Here is a 19,995-nt window from a genome sequence, read left to right on the forward strand (position 1 = left end):
TCAACAAGTCAACAAAACCAGAACAGATCATTTATAAAACATCAGGTAGAAACCGGCTGCAAGAGCATGCCTGTTGTCCAGTGACTGTTTATCAGGAGCTCATTGTTATTGTTTTCACCTCGCAGGCAGCGATACGCAAAGAGCTGAATGAGTTCAAGAGCAGCGAAATGGAGGTTCATGCGTCAAGCAAACACCTGACAAGGTTAGTGTGCATTTCCATTTCTTCATTGTGTATATATATACATGGCCTATTTCTATATATTGTTCCACGTTTGCATAACCGTTCACCACAAAAAAGTCATCACATCTACGATAGATCACTTCTCACACAGCCGCTTGCATAACAGCTAAAGGTGCAGGACACGTACAGTAGATCAATACGGGAGGCTGCTCTAAATATAGCCGTATCCGCACTGTCCTGAAAGTGTGGAATTTGCAGAATAAGCACACATGTATAACAAATGCATGCTCACATTTAGCTTACGTTTGTTTTATGTTAGACCTCATTTCCATGGACACAAATAGCTGAACAAGGTCCCAGTCCTGTTCGGCTTGTGCTTTATCATCCTGCTGAGCAGAGCTCTGTCTGGAACACACACACACCGCTCTTCTATTAATACACATTTGATGGATGATAGTCAGTTTTTGGGGTGTCTTACAGGTGTCTTCTCCCTTTGCATTGCAGGTTCCATCGACCATAGCAAGGTTTCTTCTGTGAAGAATATGCTAACGGTGTCTCTGTGAAGTCAAAGACCTCAGGAGGCTGTCCATGGTTGCTCCATGGAGGGCCTGATATTTGGGCGCTAGTGAACCTTGGAGGCTATGTCTCTGGAGCTTCAGCCTGAAGAAGCCAAAACCCTCCAAACTCCACTCAGTCCAGCTGCAAGTCTGTAGATTACTGAACCTTTGTTCTTTTTCAGGGGACTCTGGTGGGACGGTGGAAGACTGTTTGAAAAAAAAAAAGACATTTGAGTTTTTTTTTGTTTTGTTTTGTTTTTTGTAATGGACTGTTTTAAATGGTCACCTTTTGATGCCAATGGGGGGGGGGGGGGGGGAATGGGGGTCAAGCATGTGAATTTTTCTAACCTTTTTCCCGCACCAGTGTTGGTGCTCTAGTGACACCCCAAGCATTTCTGGGCTCCTACTAAAACTTGAGTTTCATATCAACTGTATAGATGTTAGTATGAGGAACGGAAATCATGTCTTACCTTTGCAATGACTATTTATTGTCTGTACAGTACAAGCTTTGGATTTTTAACAAACGACAGTGTCTGTCTTCTTTTCTGAATTTCTGATTTAGCTAAAACGTGCTCATATTTGGGTTTACATACTACATATCTCCTTCAATTCTCATGGACCAGCTTACCTGAACATCCTCATCTCTTGTTTTGTGGACGCCAGATTCAGTTTCTTTCATGTCTTTTAGATACAGTAGTCTTACAGAAGCGCTCAGGAGGTCTCACTGTATAAAATCAGAGTGTTTCTGATTGGCTCATGTTATAAAATCTCTCTCTCTCTTAAAAAAAAAAAAAAAAAAAAGATGAGAAAGTCAGTTCCTTTGAACATTTTTTTCTCTTCTATTTGTTTGGGGCTGGAACAGAGACACGTGTTTCTCAAGACACCTTGTTCACTGATAATACCAGATAATAGGAACATGTTATGCATGATTTTCCAAAACACCTTTAATGACAAATTGAAAATAATTCACTTTTAAATAGCTGAGGGTTTTCTCCATCTAATTGAGCTTTTAAGTATGATGTTCCAGACATCTCACAAGGAGAACATGACTGCATTAAAATACATGAAGTGCATTGTAACATTTCCAGCATGGCATTCAAGGCAGATTAGTGCCAACAGCACACTTAGACACGCATACACTGTTTAGTGCAATTTTCCTTTGCAATGTGAAATGTGTAATTTAACACAGTGGCAATTTCAAGACCTTAAGACTTACCACTCCCAAAATGAATCACTCTGTATAGTTCATATCAAGACATCTTGAAATACATGCACATTTCATGTACTAAACAGGTTTAAGTCAGGCCTCTGCAGTAAAACTCAACCACACGTCTGTCTTGTCATGCACAGATTCTGCACTGGTTTTATAACATTTGTATAATAGACAGTGCATAAATGACAAAGCTACCTTTGTGTCAGATCAACACTGCTTATGTAAGAGCATCAGATGTGTTTTCACGCATTATTTGATCTATTCTCAATAGAGTTGTATTTGCATCAGCTCCACAGGCCTGGCAGCAGAACAGTGTACATCCAGCATGATGATTACATTATTCACAGCAGGAATGGTTCGAGGAGTGACTGACATTTGTGAAAACACAAAGAGCTTGGAGATGTAATGATTGAGGGCTTGCCACAACCTGACCACGTCGTTAAGTTAATGACAAAACCACAAAACCAAAAACTCCCATAAATATAACAAGATCTGATCTCCTCTTTTATATGGCTATTGAACTTACGGTCTAGTTATTTACATGACAGCCCTAATGATTAATATTAATGAAGGCATTTAAAGCTCATGCATAAGAGATTAGCTCCTTAACTGGGTCAGTCTCCTTACATCGGAAGAAATGGATGCCTGAGCCACTAAAGCACCCTGTTAATATTTCTCTGTGAGGCCAGTGAAACACTGGTCTAGTCATTATATTTCTTTGTATACAAACTCCAGGTCCTGCCTTTTTTATCTTGAGGTACAGTAAATATCAGAACATGTGTCATGTGTAATAATGTCTTGATTCGTTTCTGTATGAAACAACATGACACAAGGCAGAGAAGAACACTAAATTGAGGGATTTTCTTCCTCATCTTGTAAGAAGTCCTTAACCAAGATAAGTTTATCCCACACACATTAGCTGGCAAATATGGCCACACTTTGTCATATAGATACAGATATTTTAAAAGAACCTGCCTATAGTATGCAGTGACTATGAATGTACTATTGCACATTGGGCAACATCGATACAGTGAGTTTTTCAGATCAGTTTGTTTTGATCGTCCTTTTTCCCCCCAGTCAAAGTGGAAGAATTGAAGTTACACATTTCCACCTCAAGATCCACAGCACCATCTAGTGTTTGATCACAGTATTATTTAAAATCACAGACGCTTTCTGTTACTATCAATAACAGTTCACAATTATCTATTGTTATACAAAGGAAGAAAGAAAGAAAGTAGTCCTAACAAATTAAACATTTCACAAACATGTCATTAAAAAAGAGGACTGTAACTCTAGTGATGCTCCGCATACTTTTGTGAAGTTATAGCAATAGTAAAGGCAGCCAGGCTGAATAATTTCAGAAACGCAATGCAACTGTGAGGCTGTGTGTCAAAGGTGAAGTCGTGCTTATAGTAGTCTCGTTTTTGATATTTTTAGACCTGACCTCAAATTTCGATCATGTGCCCTCACAGCTGGACTGAGTCAGAAGCACATTGACTGCCTTCCTCAGATGCCATTAGCAGGAGGTCAACCCGAGTCAAGAAGAGTGCTAATGCAAGGGAATAAGAAAAGTATAACTCATATTTACTCACATTCACTCCTGTGAATACACAAAAATCAAGAGCATAACCTTGTTTTGCTTTATTTATTAAGAATACACATTTTAATTGAAAATACATGATTAGGACTATTAAAAGCAAAATGCAACGTCTGCTTGTGCATTAGAGAACTAAAGATTTTTAAAATAGTCTAATTCCACATGGCACTCCTGGATAAGATGTTAACAAGGCACAACTGTAAAAATGCACAAAACCTCAGTGAATTATTTTAAAAGTTTTCCAGCATAGAAATATGCAAGAAAATCCATCACACATTTAGAGAAAGAATTTTAAGCACAAGACCTACTCTGAAAGAGACATTAAGACTTCACCGCCTAGCTGTAGGCATGACAATGTGAATGATTAAAATAGCACTATAACACACAATATCCTCACAGCTTTGAGTTCTAAAGGAATTGAAAGAATGTGCATGAAGTCGGTACTATTTTTGCACAGACACTTAAAGATGAAAGTCTGCTACAGCAATAATAATACTGCACTGATCAAGTATTGCATTCTAATTGTTCGTGGGTGGTAACCAGTCCTGAAATTAGAGCCATTTTTTTATGATAAATTCCATTGGTGTGACATATTAAAGTACTTGTGCTCTATGCTTGTGATAAACACATGATTATAAAGGCTCTTTATACATACAGCGCTGTGAAAACGTAGGGCTCAGAAAAGCTAAATGAACGTTTTGGAGTGGCCTAGTCCTGACTTGAACCCCATTCAGATGCTGTGGCTGGACCTTAAACAGGCAGTTCATGCCTGAAAACCCTCCAATGGGGCTACACTGTGTGATGGGCCAATGAAAGACGGATCTCCAGTAATCTGAAGCATTTGGATGCAGTTAATGTAAGGGGGCAATTTATTTTTCACATGAGTCATATGTGTTAGATATCTTCATTAGAAATAAATCATTAAAAGCTGTATTTACTAGGTTTATTATGAAATATACACAAGAACAGACAAAATCAGGATGGGGCAAACACTTTTTCACAGCACTGACCATGGCTAGTGGAGAGTCAAATGAAATGCACAAGGCTATCTTCACACTCTCTGGGGACCGTCAATTTGTATGTCTGGCAGGTCAGTTTATAATTACGTCCACCATTGTTGTCCCAGAACTCAAATCCTCTGACCCGGTAGCAGATGGCAAACTGTAGCATGGCACCTGGTTGCAGGATGAACGGCGGTACAGGCAGGTGAAAACGAAACATGTCTGACTTCGGATCTGGCCCATCACTGTGGACGGTGGAGATCCAGCTCGCTTTACTCTCCGCGCTGCTCTTCCAGTCGGTAAACGAGTATCGTACCGTAACCTCTTTCTCATAGGCCAAGTTCAGCACTTGCACGGTTCCGATGATTCCCAGCTCAGAGCAAAACACCTGCTCCAGGCAAACTCGCTGCTGGCACAAGCGCTTGAGGAAACCAGCCTCGGCACGCATATTGTCAGGGAAGGATGGTTGGAAGTAGGGTAGAGAGAGCTCCAGCTTTTTCCTGGAGGCCAGCTCAGAGCTTGCCAGCAGTCTAGTGATGACATGGATCGGCACCGTTGGGTCCTCGCTGGCCTTGAAGAACTTCACATCTTCCAGTTCCAATCCTAACGAATCTACGAAGCGGACCTGCACATTCCTGCAGGTGTGCTCTTCTGTGGAGGACGAGAGGGATTTAGCCCGTCTCCTCATGATGGGTTTTGGCTCGGGCTCACAGGACTGCCTACGCCGGACAACGGGCTCCTGGGGAGGACATGGTTTTGGGCTGGGTGGCCGTATTGCCACAGGGGTCCTTTGTGGGGTTGGTTTGGGGCTGTAGATGTCTCGAAGATGAAAGGTCTTGACGGGTCTAGATACTTCACTAAAACCACTTGCGAACTGCAAGGCAGGTCCTGATCCATGCGGATGGGATTCCATTCTCTCTGCGCTTTCTATTAGCAAAAGGAGAAAACCTTGCCAACACAAAAAGGAATGTAATTTCACTCAAGTCACTCTTGAAAATATGTGAGGAGTGTATTTGCCAAGTAGCATCCTTTTGCTCTTTTGCCAAAGACATTTTACAAATTATGAACCACTGTCGACAACTGTGTCACTAAATTTGGAACTGTTTATTTGTGAAATGATTTGCTATGTTAACGAAAATACATTCAGACATTTTAAAATGTTTGTGTTCACTATTAATTTCTTCATTATTTTCTTCAGTATATTCTACTTCTTAAAACACAGAAATGGCTAAAGGAAACAAATCCTGTAACATTTTTTGATAGCTAAATACATAGAAAGCATTTTATTGTCACTATCTTAACATGAAAATCGAGCAATACTGTTCAATTTTACATCTCTACATCTGGCAACAGATTCTTACCTTACTGTAAGGTGTGAGGAAATATAAGTTTGCGAACTACGAAGAACGCCCTCGTCATGTGCAGTTAAAACTAATATAGGAAAATGTTCATTTCAAAGTGGAGAAGACCTCTTCTCTTCACCCAGTGTGGATGTAACAAAATACAAGGAGAGCGAGCGCCTGTGACATTTAACTACTTATCCCACGGGAGGTGTAGTCTGAACTATCTCACCGATGATTATTATTAGACCACCGTACATGAGATTCTCACGTCCTGTCTGTAAACAATGCGCAGCGCTAATATTTCAGTGAGATCTCAGTCAATCGCAATGCGAAGAAACGCCACGACAAGCTACAACGCAACGAAATTGTCTTAAACAACGCGCGTCGCTCGCTTACAGTGCACATGGGGTCTCAAGGCATATTTACAGTATCATGTAGGCTTCACTGTAAGCCTATGACACTACATTTCCCACACAACAATGCGCCCTTCAGCATCCACACAGCCTGCTTAAATATCCTCATTTACAAGCTTCAGACAATTAACTCCATATCGATTAGTGCAGCGCACGAGACGAAATTGAACAGACCGATGCATCTCATTACAGACAGGCTGATCCGGTCGTCGCTGAATTATTTATGACAGAGGTACAGATGCACCGAGGATTAAAGGGAGCAGTGCGCGAGACAGTCGATTGATCGTGGGAGGAAACCTCATATGATCGAGAAAAATGGAAATGCCTTCAGATCAAAGGACTCCGTGCATATAATATGAGAGAATCCATCCGTTCTAGAAGATCCAGGCTGCTTTGAGAAAAGCCAGTGATGGGAACGGTCTTACAGGAGGGTACTGTGCGTAACAGTCGGAATAAGCTTCGTTCGTCTGATAGAACAAAAACTAAAGCTTTGGGACATTCACCAAGGTAACGATAAATAACCTTAATTAAATGAAGGTCATGTTTTATTTACCTGCCAGGTCATCCATTTATAAGTAGATAAGCTTCTTTAAAAATTGTACCAAATTTAGCTGCCTTTATTTCTGAACTGATCTTGACTAACCTGACTTTTTCACTGAAAGCAAGAAAAGCACAAAAGCACCTTTGCATCCACCACCGAATAATGGCATCAGTCGGTCATCTGAACCTGTGAGTACTCAACAGCAATGGTTTATGTGTGAATTAAATTTAAAAAAGAAAAAATAATAGAATAATTAAATGAAATAGATTTTGAATAGTAAACATTAGTATAAATTGAGCATATGTGACCCTGGAGCGCAAAACCAGTCATAAGGGTCAATTTTATGAAATTGAGATTCATGCATCATCTAAAAGCTAAATAAATAAGCTCTCCAGTGATATATGATTTGTTAGGAAGACAATATTTGGCTGAGATACAACTATTTGAAAATCTGGAATCTGAGGGTGCAAAAAAATCTAAATATTGAGAAAATCATCTTTAAAGTTGTCCAAATGAAGTTCTTAGCAATGCATATATTACTAATAAAAAATTAAGTTTTACTATATTTACAGTAGGGCATTTACAAAATATGTTCATGGAACGTGATCTTTACTTAATATCCTAATGATTTTTGGCATAAAAGAAAAATCAATAATTTTGACCCATACAATGTATTTTTGGCTATTGCTACAAATATACCCCAGTGAGTTAAGACTGCTTTTGTGGGTCAAATATGATGTCTGATCATGTCTGCAGGACTCTCAGCAAAGGTTAAGAAGGACAAGACTGGACAAAATGTTGATCATGGCGAACCCCACTGGCAGGTTAGAAAATAAATTAGCACAAAGATGATTGATTGAGATAAAGGCTAACACTTGTTCTTGTTTGTTTGTTTGTTTGTTTTACAGTTGTTTAAGTTATTCATATTAGATTTTACTATAACCTGATTATTATAATAGGACAAGCAGCTAAAATAAATATATAAATAAAGCCACACCAAGTACATAATTATTTTTGGCAAAATTGTAAAACATTTCAAAGACATTTAAAACCCTTTCCTTTGGTTCCTCAAGGCAACACAACACTAAGATCAAATCTCATGCCACTTCCAAAAATGGACAGAAAGAGAGATGGCAAAGACAAAACAGCCATGGTGCAAAAGAGAGTGGTGGCAGGGGTGTAAGACCTGTAACCCCTCATTCTGTACAAGTTCAGAGAGAAGACTTGTCAGAGTGCAGAAGCGAAGCAGAGGGCTGTAGACTACAAAGTAAAGATGGAGAAGAGGACAGTGCCAGTGACCTCTCGGACTCGGAGAGAAACTCTGCGCTTCCCACTCAAATTTCTCCTCCTGATCTCAACCTACGTGCAGAGGTCATAGATCCATCTGACTTTCATGCCTCGAGACCTTCTTGTCGAGCGCACAACAGCTATCCAGATTTCTTACCGCCTCCTTTCAATTCTTGGAGTCTCCAGCAGTTAGCTGTGTACTTGAACACCGAAGGCAAGGGCATTCCTCGACCCAAGCCCGTTGGGCAGCTTGAGAGATACTTGGACCGGCTATTGCAATTGGAATGGCATCATATCCAAACCGCCCAAGAAGACAGCAGCAAATCCAACGCCCCATTACCTAAAGGTCGCCACTTGCCTCATTCGTCTTCTCATCTCAGCCTCAGCTCTCCTAAATGCATTCTTCAGTGCCAGCGAGCGTTCCCTTTGACATTACTGTCCTCTTTGGCCAGTGCTCCCACCCTTCAGCTCTCAAGCTGTACCTGCCCACACTGCCAGAATCAATATCCCATCTTGAATGGCCCATGCCGCTCTTATGCCTACCACCACCACACACGGCTGAGTCCACTCCTGGAGAAGAAGGGTCAGGCCTCAGGTTTGCCTAAAAGGAGCAGCAGTGAGAGCAGAGCTCATCAGCCGGATTCCAGACACCGATCTCGAGAGCACAGACTCAGCGACCCTTTGAGCGAGAGCAGCCACTTGAGGCGCATGCAGGCTATTGGTAACATTCGCAATCCGGTTGGTTCCACATACAGTGTTGACCAAGCTTCTTCTACAGCCACAACATCCAGCAATGCCAGTATTGGGGATGTAAAAAAGAGAAAGCCAGGGCAGAGAAGTCATTCCTGTGTGGGTACGAGGGCACGAGGACGCAGTGAACAAAGAAAGACCTTTGATAACACACGAAAAGACTCACGATTATCTTGTGCTGTAAGTTCAGATGGGTTACATAGCTCAAAAGACTCATCGACTAGTCGAGTGAACAGGAGACAAAAGCATGTTGAATTTGTCACAAAGTAACTTCTAAACAGTGGCCTGGAAATCAGTTCAAATGTATGAATTTCATTGCATTAGATAAGGAAATTTTAAACCAAGTGGCATATTTTCTGAGAACAACTGATCCCAACATTATTTTAGTGAATGTATGAAGTCAGGTCATCACATTAATTATAAACTTGATGTTAACATGTTAACATTTTGTAAACAGAATGTTTCACTGTACTTTATTAAACTTAAAACGTAACACACTATTGATTTTAATGTTTTACTTTAAAATACTGTAAATGCCACTTGGTGTATTTTATTTCTTTATTTCTTTATTTTTGATCTAATGTGGTGACATTCTGTTCAGTGTGGTTTAAGTGTCCACATACAATTATCACAATTTTAAAAAAAAACTTTTCCATTTCAAAAATTTCAAGTTCAGTTCAAAATCATTTTTGCCTGTTTATTCCTGCATTATTTTAAGACTTATGTTTAAGTTGTCTTTTACTACAACTTTATGCACAATATACCTCCATGTTTATTTTTATTTCAATCTTATTTTTAGTAATTGTTTAAACAACTTGCTCTTTTATAAATGTATTGTTTGAAATAGCAATATATCTGCATTCATTTCTTTGAAGCATCTTCTATCAACAGGTCTGACTGCAATTTCATTAATTAATCTAATGTTAAGTTTAGTTTAAAACAGACAATTGTTATTTCTGCAGTTCTTATTCAGTTCTTACACAGATGTTTCAGGTACAGTGATATATTTAATAGTAAGCTGATGTTTGGCTGTTAGAAGCGTTGTTTAACAGCTCACAGTAGAGTTTACAGTTACACATGATATGCTTGAGCTGAAACTTCATGTGTCTGCACACCATTACCCTCAACTTGACTGTCCCAATGAGCACAAGCAATCGCCTGACGTTGTATAACTTATTATTTTTCTCATTCTATGCCTGATTCATAAGGTGAATGTGAAGACCATAAATAAAATATGTTTTAAAGCTCTTTACAATCCTCTTGACAAGGGAAGAGTTACTAGGACATGTTTATAATAGCCATATCCAAAGTAATACCAGATGTTTGAAGGACATTACATTCACAAGAGACAACGTATTCCTTTTTGTTTCATTTCAGAATATTTAGAATTCTTTTACTGGTTGAATTTGAAAGACATAAACACATTGTGTAATACCTTAAATATGTTATTTTTTAGATAGCTATCACAGATAAACAGTGTTCTTGTAAAATAATTGCTGTGACGACATGCCCCACTATAGTTACAATGCTAAATGTTGGATTTTAGGGTAATTAAGCTATTAAAGGCTGCATCCGAAAACTGAAAAATGCTGTCTTCGGAGGACACATTCCAACGTAGGAAGGCATCAAGGCCCGTCCAAATTCAATGTTAGTTTCAGTTCCTGTCTCCTGAGATGCCTTCATCTGGCCAATTTTTGAAGGCAGCATAGATGTATCCTTCACTGCCTTTGATATGCCACAATCCTGTGCATTCCATTCTGTGATAGTTAAGCCAAAAAATAAAGATGGCATCTGAAAGTTGCAGTCGGAGTTCAGTTTGTGAGTAGATGTATGTTTTTGATCAACGTTTTCAACTTTTTTATGTCATTTCTAGCGAGAAATTAATATTGCAGTAATGAAATATCCACTTAGTTATCCCAAAGCTCTCTATATTTTGCTGTAGATCATTAAACCGTTACTCTGCCTCAGAAGCCTGTCCAAAATCAGTTTCATGAGGTGCTTTCGTGCAAAAATGCCTGATTGCCTGATATGGCAGCGAGGCAGCAAGTCACCTGCCTAAGTTTTCGGATGCAGCCCATATATGGTGACAAGCTGTCCCTTCTTTTGAGTCCCAATCTTTTCAGTCATGGTAAATACTGTATATCAAGTAGACAAAAAATGTATATTTATATTTAGCTTTGGGGGGAAAAAGTAAATGTTTAATGCCATGTAAAGAAAATTCTGCGTAGGCAGTTCAGAGAAATTGGTGCTGATGGACTGGCCTTCTGTTCTGGTCCCAGATGCTAGGATTTATTGTTATAATTTAAAGATTGTAGTCTCATCAGAGACAGACAGGCCTATGTATTTAAAAAAAAAAAAAAATTGTGTCTAGTCAGAATTGTGTTGTGCTTTTTAAGAATGCTGTGTGATGCGTGATCGAGATGCTGCAAAAAATAATTTGGATTACATTATCAGATCTCAACAGTTACTTTTTTATTGATTACATAGTATTCACAAAATAGCAAAAAAAAAAATATATATATATATGTATGCATATATATATATATATATATATATACACATAGACACACACACATAAAAATAAATAAATAAATAATTTATTGATTCTCCCAAATTCCTCTTTTTCATCTTTTAAATGATCCTTTAGCCTATTCCTACTTGAAGCACCCCCCTGCAATTCTAAAATACATGTATTAATAATTAAGTATCACTGCAAGTTCACGGTTCTGGTTAATTGTCACATGACATGCAGGTAAACAAATGAAATATATATATATATATATTAGTAGTAACTAAGTGTATTTTGATTTGTGTTATTTTAAAATGACTTCATTTAATCTAACTTTTTTATGATTTAATAACTAAACTCGCAAACCTCCTGCATGCTGTTCATTTACGAACCCCAGTTTGGGAAACCTTGATGTAATGTAATGTATAATGCACATCATGTTGTTAATTGTAACAAATGGAATGTATTTTCATACTATTATATTTTTATATCAATATGGTACAAGAGTGTCCTATATAAATCATTGTGCTTAACAAGTTAGACCAAAAGTAATTTAAAAGTAACCAAAAAGTAGTCTGATTATATTAGTCCTACCTAAAATGTACCTAAAAGTAACATTGTATAGTGTTGTGGACATTCTTTTTTTTTTAATAAAGGTATTTTAAATATAACGATTGGTTGTGGAAGTCAAATGTGTACCGTTACCTGTAATAAAGCCTTGGTTACTTTCAGATGCTACAGTAGATTTTACATTGTTAGAAGCAAAAACAACGACATTAACGTAATTGTTAATCTATGTAAGAATAAAAAAATCAAGAGTATTATTAAGAAAAGCCTGGAGGAAAGGTGGCAAAAACAATGGGATAAGGAGAAAAAAGGTCTGTGGTTTTACAGAATTCAAAGGAAAGTGGGAGAGATGAGAAGTGCAGGGAAAAACAGGAGAGATGAGATAGTAATATCGAGGATGAGATCTGGACACACAAGATTAAATAGTAAACTTTTTAAAATGGGTAAACATGATACGGGAAGGTGTGAATTTTGTGCACAAGAAGAAACAGTGGAACATCTTGTACTGTCAAAAGTATGAGACTGAAAGAAGGAGTCTAATGCGAAATTTTGAAAAAAAAAAAAAAAAAAATTCAAATGCAATTTACACTGAGAGATATTTTACAAAATAACTCAAGGGATGAATGCTGTAGTTGTATTTTTCAGTACCTTAAAAAAAAACTAATTTGTTGGAGAGAATATATATATAAAAAAAAAAAAACCATTTGGTGGCGGAAATACACCATTTTGTTTTTTGTCAACCGCCAATAAAATTTCAAGAAGAAGAAGAAGAAGAAGAAGAAGAAGAAGAAGAAGAAGAAGAAGAAGAAGAAGAAGGAAGTCAAATGTAAGGTGGGAAGTGTTGTGTGGCCGCCGGCAGACGGAACTGAAATCGAACAGAACTTGTTTCCCTGATCAGTCGGGCATGTTTTTCCAGCGCACAGCATACAGACTCAAGCATGGACGAGAGCGCGCAGCGAATACTGGAGTATTTGACTGAGGTAGAAGTTGCTGCAGAAGATATTCTCAGTGACAAACAACAGGTAGGTTTGAATGATAAAGGCAGTAGGCTAAATTATAGTCAAACGAACAATGACACATTTCGCTTAAATAGTGTTTATAATACCCGCTTAAATGTTGACAGATAGTGGATCTGGATTCGCGGAGAAACAGAAATCGAGAAGCACTCGGCGCTTTACGAAACCATTCCTCAAACGGCAAGTACAGATACTGTGTATGCAGATCTCATGAATACTGTCCGACTTCTTTTATATTCTGCTTTATTGCTGTTATTCCTGCCATTTTGCAGGCTTTGCTGTTCTTGAATACAATGTACCTTCTCTATTTATATTTTGCCTTTCTTTATTAGTGGCATTTACACTGATCTGGTTACTGGTTATGTATCCTACTAGTTATGTTTTTTTTTGTTTTTTTTTGGCCAACGTATGAAAATTATATTATTCATATGTGTCATGTATAGGACTTAGGAAGAAGACAAGGCAGTACAGGCAAAATAATTTATATTTCACAAATCACTCTCCTTCTTAAAAAAAAAAAAAAGTTTATTAACCATATGTAACACTGAAATCTTGAAAATATTGAATTAAGATGTTTACTTGTATTTCTGTAATAATGACTATCTAATAAACATGATATCTGCTATGTTATGAAATACATAAAATATATAGTATATGCAACTTGTGGTGCATTTCTGTTTAAAATGTAGTAGGCTAACGTGATGAAATTGTCTTGATAATATTAAAAATTGGCAGTGAATTTCTAATCACCAACATGCCTTTTCCTCCTGCCATAGGGCAAAAAAAAAGAAGAATAAATGAATAAACTGTCCTTAAGTATATTTTAGAGCTGGGTCCTAGGAGGCTATACATGAAACCATTTGCATTAACACCATAACATTTTGCATTTACAGCATAGCATCATGTAAAATAAACGCTGCTATTTGCATTTTTGGATTCTGATTTGTTACCTCTGTGCTTGTACTTTGCACGTGACAGTAAAGTTTAATACAATCTAATCTAGATAATGTGAAGGTGTGTTTTGGAAATATGTTCATCAAATTCCCCCAAGAAAGTACCAGATCCATGATCCTTAAAGGTAAGTGTGAATTCTTCAACCATATTTTTGTCTGAATAATACATTTAGACTTGTCTCAGTGTTTTCTTGGCCTATTGCTGTGATTATATTGTACCCAACAGACCAAGAGCAGCTTGACAAGGAAATATCTGACCTCCGCAAACAACTAAAAGCAAAAGTAAATCGTCTCAATGACTTGCAAGGTAAAGCTGCTTTGCCAGCCTGATGCATTCATGATTTGTCATATATAAAACCTCAGTGTATATAGCTACAGAGTAACCCTAGATTTACTGCCAGTGTCAAAAATGTGTCTGGTTACTGTCACAAAATATTAGTATGTATCAGAGCATCTTATTTTTTCTGTTTCAAATTGTTTCTTGCGCAGGAAAGCCTGAACTCAGAGGATACAACCTTTCTCCTTTGAGCAATGATGAGATTAAAGCCATTAGCACCCTCCTTAAGAAATAATATTCACTAGCTTCTGGGACCGTCTCGAACCTGAGGGTAACGTTTGGACTGTTACCTGTGCGTCTGAGCTCTGAAGTGTCCACAAACCGCCTGCGACTTTACTAACTCTGCAGAAGAATATTTTTCATTGACTATCGGTGACTGGCTCACAAAATCTGTCTTCATCATTCATTGCTTTTATAAACACAATTGTTGAACAGAGTAAGCCAAAATAATGCTAAAATACTTGGGTGGGTATTTCCACAACATGTAGCCAGTTGTTTGTTACTTTCACAGGTTTTGTTATATATGGCAAGTAAACAGATTATTATTTTTTTTTTTCAATAAAGTGTCTGTCAAAGTCTGTAAACTCATTTCTGCACTAATTATGTGGGATTTATATGTTGTAAAATTAAAATGTATTGTTTTGAATAAAATAAATGATGCATAGCTGATTTTTGCTTTCAGTTAATTTCACATTCATTATGCCTTTTCCCATTGTTTCCTCATGTTGTAAATGTGGGGTAAATATTACACCGTACACCTAAATTGAACACTTTTATTTTTTTTTTATTTATCAGCAGTAACTGAGTCTCTCAAAGCACCAGGATAATGTTTGTCCTTTAGTCTGTTGTGATATGAAAAATATGCCATGGGTCTATAAGTCATGGGAGTGGACAAATGAAATTTGAAAGGAAAGTTTTCAGGTTCCATAGATAAACTAAATGTAGTTTACTAGATGTAGTCCAAACACCTGGTTTACTAACCAGTAAAGTTGCTATGCAAGAAGACTGAAGACCATCTAAATTAGCATAGTGATTAAAAACCATATTAAACTGCTTGGTAGGAAAGTAGTTTGAACCCTGTTAGATTCTCTGACTCTAGGTGGCAGTGTTTCTTTATTTCTAGAGTATGTGTGGTTGTTGAAATGTACTTGTGTTACCAGTAATCATTTAATGGTTAAATGGTGATTGTAAAACTCTCCACTATATTGTTATGAAACGATAAGAATAAAACTTTTAAATGAAGAGAGGGGTCAGCGACAAAACATCTTGGCAATACATCTTAGCAGTTTAATGAAATGACAGGAAATGCTTTGTGGCAAAGGAACGTCAGCCAGGTTGCGTGCAGTGGTACAGTCCTGGATGCAGTCCAGTCTGATGAATTTATGAGTCAGATGAGGTGGGAAACAGAAGTCTGTTCTCAGTTATATAACCTCCAAACAAGACATTCCACTAGAGTAGAACGACATGTGAAAACACATTCAACAGGTTCATAGCATACAGTTATGCAAAGCTGGCCTAATGTTATGTGCAAAAATACTGCTGTGATGTTTAACGATAATGATTTGTTCTTATGATCGGTGCGAGGTTGTTGACAGAGGTTTTTACACACTCCAAATGAAACGAAGGCCAACCGAGAACAATCATCTCTCGTGCGTACAGTCATAATGATTGAATAGCATTGAGTTTGTGCAGAGATGAGTCAAAGCTGAGACTGTCTGTTCCTGTCTTATTTGTGGCCCATTATTACAAACATATAATTTAAACACTGCATGTGCCAAAGGAGAACTTTGAATAGAAGCCCACAACAATCTGCTGTCTTTATGTCCATGACTCAACATGTACAGACCCAAATACTGAATAGTTTCAAGAAAATGCTCAGCTTTGTATAAAAAGCTTCTCAATAAATAAAGTGATAAGCACAGTTTTTTGAAATAAGATGGCAGTACAGTTGTCTCGTGTTTTGGTGAGTTGTCATTGCAGGAATATTGTTGCCTTTGGCTGTTGAATTATGCAGTAACTTGCATTCTTATTTTCCTTGTGAGAGCAGGAGCAGACTGTAATCAACAGTTCTGTCAAAACTTTGACAAGTAAATTACAAATCAACTCAATAACTTCCATACAGCTTACTTTGGACGTGCTTGTTGCCTTTCTTTAGTGGTTAACAGCTCCCTGCTCATCTGATGTGATCTGGAAATCCTAGAAACATTTTTATGAAGTATTTCAAAAAAAAAATGGCCAAACTAAAGGCAACTGTTTCTCAAGAGTCCTTTCTTGTCCCAGTATGACAGTGTCCCTGTGCACGAAGTGCTTTACTCTGTAAACTCTGCTTTAGTCTGATGTTGAAGAAGATGTTGACTGGCCTACAAAAAGCCTCACAGTGACTTTGCACCAGGCCCCATTGCCCGAGATCACTGCCTCTACCTCACTGATGCTCTGGTCTTAATGGGAGCAAAGTCCTAGAGCCATGATCCAACATCTAGTGGCAAGCCTTCCAAGAAGAGTGAAGTGCATTACTTTGACCAGTGCACATGCCACAAAAACACAAGCAAATTTATTTAAAATTTATTTTGGTAGTATGAGGAAAAGTAGCAAATTAAAACCACTATTGCATGGTTCCCTTAAGATTAATCATAAATCTAAACTTCATGAACACCAGACAACGGTCTGAATCTTTTCAAACAAGAATAGACCACTAGTGTGTTTCTACTCAGAAGCTTTGCATTTCAGGTTGTTGGCTCATCTTGTACTGTCTTAGTTTTTGGAATGGCAGTATTTTGTTTTAATGTAGATGAAAACACACACACACACACACACAAAATGCAGATTATCAGACAATAACCTCCGTCTTAAATGCATCATAAGTGATCTGAATGTTACTCCTAAATCAAAACTTGGATCACATTTTAATAATACAATACAGTCCCAGAGTGAAGCCAAAGCTTGAGTTATGGCGAAAGAATTGGGGTCTTTCACATTTTCTTCATGCTGGACTGAAAATGAGATGAAAATTAAATAGCATTACAACACTGGTATGCACCTAATAGTGTAGTTCACGTTGCAGGGATGGGCATGGATTTAAACCTTCTGTTTTGATTGTATTCCTTAAACCTGTGTTTGTCTGACTCCAGCAAATTCTCGAGGGACCACCACTCTGGGACTCATTCCACTGTGGTTTCTACACGTAAACAAGATACTTTGCAAGTTTTGTCGAACTAACTGAAACAGCTATTGTGATTCCCTTTATTATTCTTCATGAACAAGAAGAATAACAAGCAACAGAATTAAGTAAATAACGCCCAGCCATTGATGGGTGGGACTTTCATGAAGAATGCCACTACGGTCTGCGATGGTTTTGGCAGAAGTGTTGTAGTGTTACAGTAAATTAAACACGGCCAAATGCTCTTCCCCTCGGTGTGAGGGCTAGTAGAATGGTAAGATGAGATGTTTATTGAGGATATGTAGAAGTAGGCCTTGGCTAGACTTTATAAAACACTTAAACACTCTTGCCCCATGGTTGCCCTTCAGTGGCATTTATAGCTACTTAAAACCCTTCTCAAAAGTTCCATTTTCAAATGTGCCTCGGGTTTATACCTTGTAGTATTCGTCTTCACCCGCTTAACACAACTCTCAAATCAAGATTTGGGACAAGATTTTTTGCAATTTTCAATTATTCAAATAAACGATTTTTTCAAACTATTCCTAGACGGTTTGTCAGATTTTCACCAAAATTTTCTCTGATCATCTTCAAACCCAGCTGGCAAAAAATTATAGAATTCAAGTTGATTAGTCAAACTGTTATCACGCAAACAAATAACGTGCAAATGAATTGATGGAGAGCCTGCCAAAACAGTGGTCAGGAGATGTGAAAAATGGCTTTTTTTCAATTCAAGTTTTCAATTCAAGTTTATTTGTATAGGGCTTTTTACGATACAAATCATTGCAAAGCAACTTTACAGAAAATTAAGTTTCTACAATATTTAGTAGTAGCTTATCAGTGGTGACTGTCAGTTCATGTGCATATGGCAGAAATGTTCAGAAAAATCAATAAAAGACGTAAACAAACAGACGATTAACACTATTAACAGTGTAAATCCCGTGGCAAAGCAGAGAAACAAATAGAGACATAATTAGCGTAGCTGCTGTTCCAGCCAAGTAAAATTAATTAGTTTAACCCAAACTAAAGAATAATAATGCGCATTTGATCAGATATAACTGCAGTCCAAAATTATGAGATGCATTATTTGAATGCTTGGCCAAAGAGGTGTGTTTTTTTAATCTAGATTTAAACAGAGGAAGTGTGTCTGAACCCCGAACATTATCAGGAAGGCTATTCCAGAGTTTGGGAGTCAAATGCGAAAAAGCTCTACCTCCTTTAGTGGACTTTGCTATCCTAGGTACTATCAAAAGTCCAGCGTTTTGTGACCTTAGGGAGCGTGATGGGTTGTAGCGTGGTAGAAGACTAGTTATGTACGCAGGAGCTAAGCCATTAAGGGCCTTATAAGTAAGTAATAATATTTTGTAACTGATACGGAACTTAATAGGTAGCCAGTGCAGAGACTGTAGTATTGGGGTAATATGATCATATTTTCTTGACCTGGTAAGGACTCTAGCCGCTGCATTTTGGACTACCTGTAGCTTGTTTATTAAGGATGCAGGACAACCACCTAGCAGTGCATTACAATAGTCCAGTCTAGAGGTCATGAATGCATGAACTAGCTTTTCTGCATCAGGAACAGGTAACATGTTTCGTAGCTTGGCAAAGTTTCTAAGATGAAAGAATGCTGTTTTTTGTAACATGGGAAATATGATTTTCAAAAGACAATTTACTGTCTAATATAACACCCAGATTTTTAACAGTAGAGGAAGTAACAGTACATCCGTCTAATTGCAAATTGTAATCTACGAGTCTCTGTGTATTGTTTTCTGGTCCAATAAGTAATATCTCTGTCTTATCTGAATTTAATAGGAGAAAATTATTGGTCATCCAATCTTTTACATTTTTAACACACTCTGTTAGCTTAGATAATTTTGAAGTTTCATCTGGTCTTGTTGAGATATATAGTTGAGTATCATCAGCATAACAGTGGAAACTAATCCCATATTTTCTAATGATATTACCAAGAGGCAACATGTATATTGAAAATAGCAGAAGACCTAGGACAGATCCTTGTGGCACTCCATATTTTACTGGTGATAAATGAGATGACTACCCATTTAGATAAACAAAGTGGTAGCGATCGGACAGGTAGGATCTAAACCATCTTAAAGCCTGCCCTTGGATACCTGTATAGTTTTGTAATCTTTCTATGAGTATGTCGTGATCTATGGTGTCGAACGCAGCATAAAGATCAAGTAAAACTAGCAATGAGATGCAGCCTTGGTCTGAAGCAAGAACCAATTCAAAAATAATATTAACAAGTGCAGTTTCTGTGCTATGATGGGGCCTGAAACCCGACTGAAATTCTTCATAGAGATAATTTTTTTTTTTGCAGGTAGGAGCACAATTGAGCAGACACAACTTTTTCTAAAATTTTAGACATAAATGGAAGATTTGAAATGGGTCTGTAATTTGCCAGTTCACTAGGATCTAGTTGTGGTTTCTTAATAAGAGGCTTAATAACCGCCAGCTTGAATGGTTTTGGGACGTGACCTAAAGATAACAACGAATTAATAATATTGAGAAGCGGTTTTTCAGTAATTTAGTGGGTACAGGATCTAATAAACATGTTG

At 37.7% G+C, this 19,995-nt stretch overlaps 4 protein-coding genes across 8 annotated transcripts in view; 3 read left to right on the forward strand and 1 right to left on the reverse strand.

Annotated features, from left to right (window-relative positions):
* LOC109062748 (phosphatase and actin regulator 3-like) overlaps positions 1-1,516 on the forward strand; it is a 60,678-nt gene extending 59,162 nt beyond the window's left edge. For all 3 annotated transcript variants that reach the window (XM_042733488.1, XM_042733489.1, XM_042733490.1), the window contains exons 12-13: positions 126-202; positions 686-1,516. In XM_042733488.1, the coding sequence (XP_042589422.1) occupies positions 126-202; positions 686-701 (93 nt within the window). In that variant the 3' untranslated portion in view covers positions 702-1,516. The remainder of the gene's footprint in view (positions 1-125; positions 203-685) is intronic.
* Positions 1,517-3,810: 2,294 nt separating this feature from the next.
* On the reverse strand, positions 3,811-6,123 carry LOC109051979 (protein phosphatase 1 regulatory subunit 3D-like). Of its 2 annotated transcripts, none has more exons than XM_019069449.2 (2): positions 5,911-6,123; positions 3,811-5,476 (listed from the first exon to the last, which is right to left on the reverse strand). In XM_019069449.2, the coding sequence occupies exon 2, from the start codon at positions 5,460-5,462 to the stop codon at positions 4,575-4,577; it is 888 nt and encodes a 295-aa protein (XP_018924994.1). In that variant the 5' UTR covers positions 5,463-5,476; positions 5,911-6,123; the 3' UTR covers positions 3,811-4,574. The 2 variants fall into 2 exon arrangements, with proteins under 2 accessions (XP_018924994.1, XP_042589427.1); XM_042733493.1 differs by having other exon boundaries at positions 3,811-5,497.
* A 316-nt stretch (positions 6,124-6,439) lies between these two features.
* On the forward strand, positions 6,440-9,499 carry LOC109051987 (protein FAM217B-like). 2 transcript variants are annotated; one of them, XM_042733491.1, is made up of 4 exons: positions 6,440-6,812; positions 6,968-7,034; positions 7,603-7,670; positions 7,920-9,499. In XM_042733491.1, the coding sequence occupies exons 1-4, from the start codon at positions 6,715-6,717 to the stop codon at positions 9,151-9,153; spliced, it is 1,467 nt and encodes a 488-aa protein (XP_042589425.1). In that variant the 5' UTR covers positions 6,440-6,714; the 3' UTR covers positions 9,154-9,499. The 2 variants fall into 2 exon arrangements, with proteins under 2 accessions (XP_042589425.1, XP_042589426.1); XM_042733492.1 differs by having other exon boundaries at positions 6,676-6,812; positions 6,972-7,034.
* A 3,299-nt stretch (positions 9,500-12,798) lies between these two features.
* On the forward strand, positions 12,799-14,934 carry LOC109051986 (p53 and DNA damage-regulated protein 1-like). Its single transcript, XM_042733494.1, has 5 exons — positions 12,799-12,981; positions 13,083-13,155; positions 13,979-14,053; positions 14,155-14,235; positions 14,418-14,934. The coding sequence occupies exons 1-5, from the start codon at positions 12,898-12,900 to the stop codon at positions 14,498-14,500; spliced, it is 396 nt and encodes a 131-aa protein (XP_042589428.1). The 5' UTR covers positions 12,799-12,897; the 3' UTR covers positions 14,501-14,934.
* The last annotated feature ends 5,061 nt before the right edge of the window (positions 14,935-19,995 follow it).

The sequence above is a fragment of the Cyprinus carpio genome, chromosome B11, assembly GCF_018340385.1.
Source record: "Cyprinus carpio isolate SPL01 chromosome B11, ASM1834038v1, whole genome shotgun sequence".
Lineage (NCBI taxonomy): Eukaryota > Metazoa > Chordata > Actinopteri > Cypriniformes > Cyprinidae > Cyprinus > Cyprinus carpio.

What these genes read in the sequence shown, in the direction of transcription:
- LOC109051979 (XM_019069449.2), bottom strand. Translation starts at nt 5,462, where the DNA reads ATGGAATCCCATCCGCATGGATCAGGACCTGCCTTGCAGTTCGCAAGT.
- LOC109051986 (XM_042733494.1), top strand. Translation starts at nt 12,898, where the DNA reads ATGGACGAGAGCGCGCAGCGAATACTGGAGTATTTGACTGAGGTAGAA. An exon ending in TTCTCAGTGACAAACAACAG is followed by an intron (nt 12,982 to 13,082) that starts GTAGGTTTGAAT and finishes AAATGTTGACAG; the next exon opens with ATAGTGGATCTGGATTCGCG. An exon ending in TCGTCTCAATGACTTGCAAG is followed by an intron (nt 14,236 to 14,417) that starts GTAAAGCTGCTT and finishes TTTCTTGCGCAG; the next exon opens with GAAAGCCTGAACTCAGAGGA.
- LOC109051987 (XM_042733491.1), top strand. Translation starts at nt 6,715, where the DNA reads ATGGGAACGGTCTTACAGGAGGGTACTGTGCGTAACAGTCGGAATAAG. An exon ending in TCAGTCGGTCATCTGAACCT is followed by an intron (nt 7,035 to 7,602) that starts GTGAGTACTCAA and finishes TCATGTCTGCAG; the next exon opens with GACTCTCAGCAAAGGTTAAG. An exon ending in ATGGCGAACCCCACTGGCAG is followed by an intron (nt 7,671 to 7,919) that starts GTTAGAAAATAA and finishes TGGTTCCTCAAG; the next exon opens with GCAACACAACACTAAGATCA.